Genomic DNA, 4,124 nt, shown 5'->3' on the forward strand with positions numbered 1-4,124 from the left:
AAATCCGAGCACCGCCATATAAAAATTTGATTTTCGGAATCCGAGCACCGCCATATAAAATTGGGACCGGATGAGTATATTGTTTCACCTCAAGTCCATTGACTCTAAATCATAAATATCCACCATGGTCATTGGTGAACTTTTCAGCGGCTGACCGTAATTCTTTATCGATACGCAATAGAATTACCTTTACCTAAGGGTATAGTAGAATGGTAAAATTTTATCCTTCATTAATCAGAGATTTTAGATTAGAATTTTGAAAAAGGAATCATCTTTGATAGGGAGCCATAATACCCTACAAGGTTTTCAGCAGCACCTCTCCGAATTAATTGGGTCGATGAGTGTCTGACACAAAATACTTGAACAAGCTACAATACTAGTAGAACAAAACATTAAATTAGTAGAATTATGTGCTAGTAATGTTTGTAGAATTATCCCAAATAAAATCACGCAACTATATACAAACTGTTTGAGTTATACGGTGATCTAAACAATCCGAAAATTAAAACACAAAAAGACTATTCATGACCCACAGAATAGGCAAAGAAAATCAAGTCATTAATAATTTCACATGGAAATTAAGCTCTCTCTTTTTTTTTTTTTTTTTTTTTTTTTTTTTTTTCTTAGAACTTAACGCATACTCCAGCCAGCAATGCTCTCAGCCAAAACTAACTTATCAACCGTAACTTTTTCTCCAAACCTATAAGAAAACCTCAAAACACCTTGAGATTGAGCAGAGCCTTTTTGCACAGGATAATTCATAACAGCACTGCCTCCATTAGGGTATGCATATTCATAAAGCTCCTTCATTGAAGTATGCACTTCTCCAATATACCGATCCCCGAGCTTCCTCTGGCAATATAACTTTATAACTAGCATATCATTAGGGTACTGTATCATTGACTCGGATATTGTATACTTCATGCTGAAGTTCCACGCCGGATTTATCTCGCCGTGTGTGTCTGTCGGCGTTCTTTTTTCAGTGTCGGGGTTGCTTCCTATGGAAACCCTAACATGGACTTTCATCTTGAATAGCTTTCGAACATCTTCAAGATCACTTGCTGATATTAGTGTTATTTCAAATCTTCTGCAGTCCATGTTTTAGTTGTGTTCTTTTGAGGTAATGCGTACAGAGGAGACTATTTTGGGGTTTTCGAGGGAGGAGACTTCGAAGAAAAGGCCTAGTCGTCTCTACTGTTAGGTCCTCTTTGTTTAATACTCCTAAATTTTTCCATCTTTCGGTGACTTGGTTGATAAGTAAATAAAGAGTTTTTTTACTATTAGGTCATTCAAAAAATATTTCATAAAATTGAATTTATAATCTTAAAAAGAAGTGAAAAGTTTACGTATAACCTCTCAAACTAGATAACTTACAATGGGTAAGATTTTTATAAGGTGAAAATATGCAATAAATAACGATGCGTAATTAAGTGAAAAAACGGTATGTGTGAATGCATATCATGCATTTATTGTTTTGGGTTTAAATATCCCGTACGAATAAGTTTTTACCATGACTATATTGTTTCGAAGATTTTGAACTTCTCTCAACGTAAAAATGTAGTATTGAATTATGGTGCTTATATCTAAAAGAAATTTAATAAACTAGATAAATGTAATTCATAGTTTACCTCGTAAGAAAGTGAAATTGATTTCAGATTACACAATTAATAAGAGAATTATTTTAAGATTGGTGAAGAAAGAAGATAAGAATAAGAATACATGTATTTAAGATGAACGAATTGTGATAAATTGCAGACTACTATAAATTAGTGGAATTAGAAGCTGAAATGAACTTTAAAAAAATAAACACTTTTCAAAATATTAAAATGCAACTACTTACAAGTGTATTAAATACCTACTCTTGTTGATGAATTAATAATAGAACTATATGCATATTTTCCACAGTTGAAAGTTTCATGTGACACTATTTTCTTGTGAGATAGGGAGATATCATTGTCAGACTATACTGAGTCAGTGAGTACTTTTATAGAGTTACTAAATACAATATCTGTAATAATAAATACACGATAGAGTGCAGTACTACCTACAGTCTCCACAAGCAAGGGAGTTAGTCCATCCTCTGTGTGCTACTAGGCCCAAACCCAAAATCTGCACAAGAAGTGTAAAAGTATAGTATGACTATAACCGACCCAATATACATTGTAAGTATCAAGCCTGACCCCGACGAGATAATGACGAGGCTGAGACAAGACACGCTCAATAAACATGTCCAGTTAAATAACGAAAAAATAACGAGAGATATAACAATTAAGAGAACAAGAAAAGTAGCAAGTTGTGAAACAAAATACGTAACAAGTGAGATAGCAAGAAGAAATAATACGCGAAAAAAGGAAAGGAGTAACTAAGGATATTTTGACGATAACCTCAAAATAATACCGAACAAGTCTTTCACAATAATTCAAGTTCAAGCAATTTGGCAATACAAAACCGTGAAAGAACATCGCCAAGCTCTCAATCCGTATAGTAAAAGCAATGAATAAGAGATAACAATCGAATGGCACAACATCAACCTTCATGCTTTTACTCTCATCTTCACAAGTACAAAAATACCCTTCGTGCATTCACTCTTCCTCACAAGTATGGAAAACACCCTTCGTACAATAATAATAATATAAAAAGTCCAGAAACACCCTTCATGGACAATCACTCTCCTCACAACCACGGAAACACCCGTAGTGCAATTCACTCTTCCTTATCAAGATAAACATGTAAAGCAGTACCTAGTAAGATGGGAAGCACAAATAATATCAAGAAGAGTGATTGAACATAATTGACACTAACATTCTATGCCAAATGATGAGTCAGTGAGTACTTTTATAGAGTTACTAAATACAATATCTGTAATAATAAATACACGATTGAGCGCACTACTACCTCGAGTCTTCACAAGCAAGGGAGGTAGTCCATCCTATGTGTGCTACTAGGCCCAAAGCCAAAATCTGCACAAGAAGTGCAGAAGTGTAGTATGACTATAACCGACCCAATATATCCTGCAAGTATTAAGCCAGACCCTGACGAGTTAATGACGAGGCTGAGACAAGGCACGCTCAATAAACATGTGTAGTTAAGTAACGAAAAAATAACGAGAGATATGACAATTAAGAGAACAAGAAAAGTAGCAAGTTGTGAAACAAAATACGTAACAATTGTGATAGCAAGAAGAATTAATACAGGGAAAAAGGAAAGGAGTAACAAAGGATATTTTGACGATAACCTCAAAATAATACCAAACAAGCCTTACACAATAATTCAAGTCCAAGCAATTTGGCAATACAAAACCGTGAAAGAACATCGCCAAGCTCTCAATCTGTATAGTAAAAGCAAGGAATAAGAGATAACAATCGAATGGCACAACATCAACCTTCATGCTTTTACTCTAATCTTCACAAGTACAAAAATACCCTTCGTGCATTCACTCTTCCTCACAAGTATGAAAAACACCCTTCGTACAATAATAATAATAATATAAGAAGTACAGAAACATCCTTCGTGCACAATCACTCTCCTCACAAGTACGGAAACACCCGTTGTGCAATTCACTCTTCCTTATCAAGCATAAACATGTAAAACAGTACCCAGTAAGGTGGGAAGCACAAATAATATCAAGAAGAGTGATTGAACATAACTTACCATATGAAAAATAGTCATCACTTTGTGCCAATAGCCAAGTCAACACTTTAATCGTTCTGCTACCCAATATCACAACAAGCTCAACACTGCTACTAACATGAATAGGAATAGCCAAAGAATCTCACAATCTATTTAAAGCATAAAAAATATAATACATGAAGCAACAAGATGTGAGTAAACTAGTTCTATCCTCATGCTTAACCCATAGCAAATACATATATACTCGTCACCTTGCATATACGTCGCCCCCAACACATATAACACATAGCAATTAGACAAAATTACATCCTAATTTCCCCAAATCAAGGTTAACCAAGATACTTACTTCTTTCTGGCAAAATTTAACCCTCCAATACCGCTTTTTCTTTAGCACACGCTTCCAAACCACTCGGATCTAGCCAATTAATACTCAAATAAGTCAAAATAAGCTTTACAAACTATCCTAGTATCAAAAAGGTTCAATCTTTAACATA

At 34.5% G+C, this 4,124-nt stretch overlaps 1 protein-coding gene across 1 annotated transcript; it reads right to left on the reverse strand.

Moving 5' to 3' along the window:
• LOC109224138 (protein SRC2 homolog) lies at positions 631-1,098 on the reverse strand. Its single transcript, XM_019388726.1, has one exon. The coding sequence runs from the start codon at positions 1,096-1,098 to the stop codon at positions 631-633; it is 468 nt and encodes a 155-aa protein (XP_019244271.1).

This window comes from Nicotiana attenuata, chromosome 3 (genome assembly GCF_001879085.1).
Source record: "Nicotiana attenuata strain UT chromosome 3, NIATTr2, whole genome shotgun sequence".
Taxonomy (NCBI): Eukaryota; Viridiplantae; Streptophyta; class Magnoliopsida; order Solanales; family Solanaceae; genus Nicotiana; species Nicotiana attenuata.

Coding starts and splice junctions, on each gene's coding strand:
- LOC109224138 (XM_019388726.1), bottom strand. CDS start 1,098: ATGGACTGCAGAAGATTTGAAATAACACTAATATCAGCAAGTGATCTT.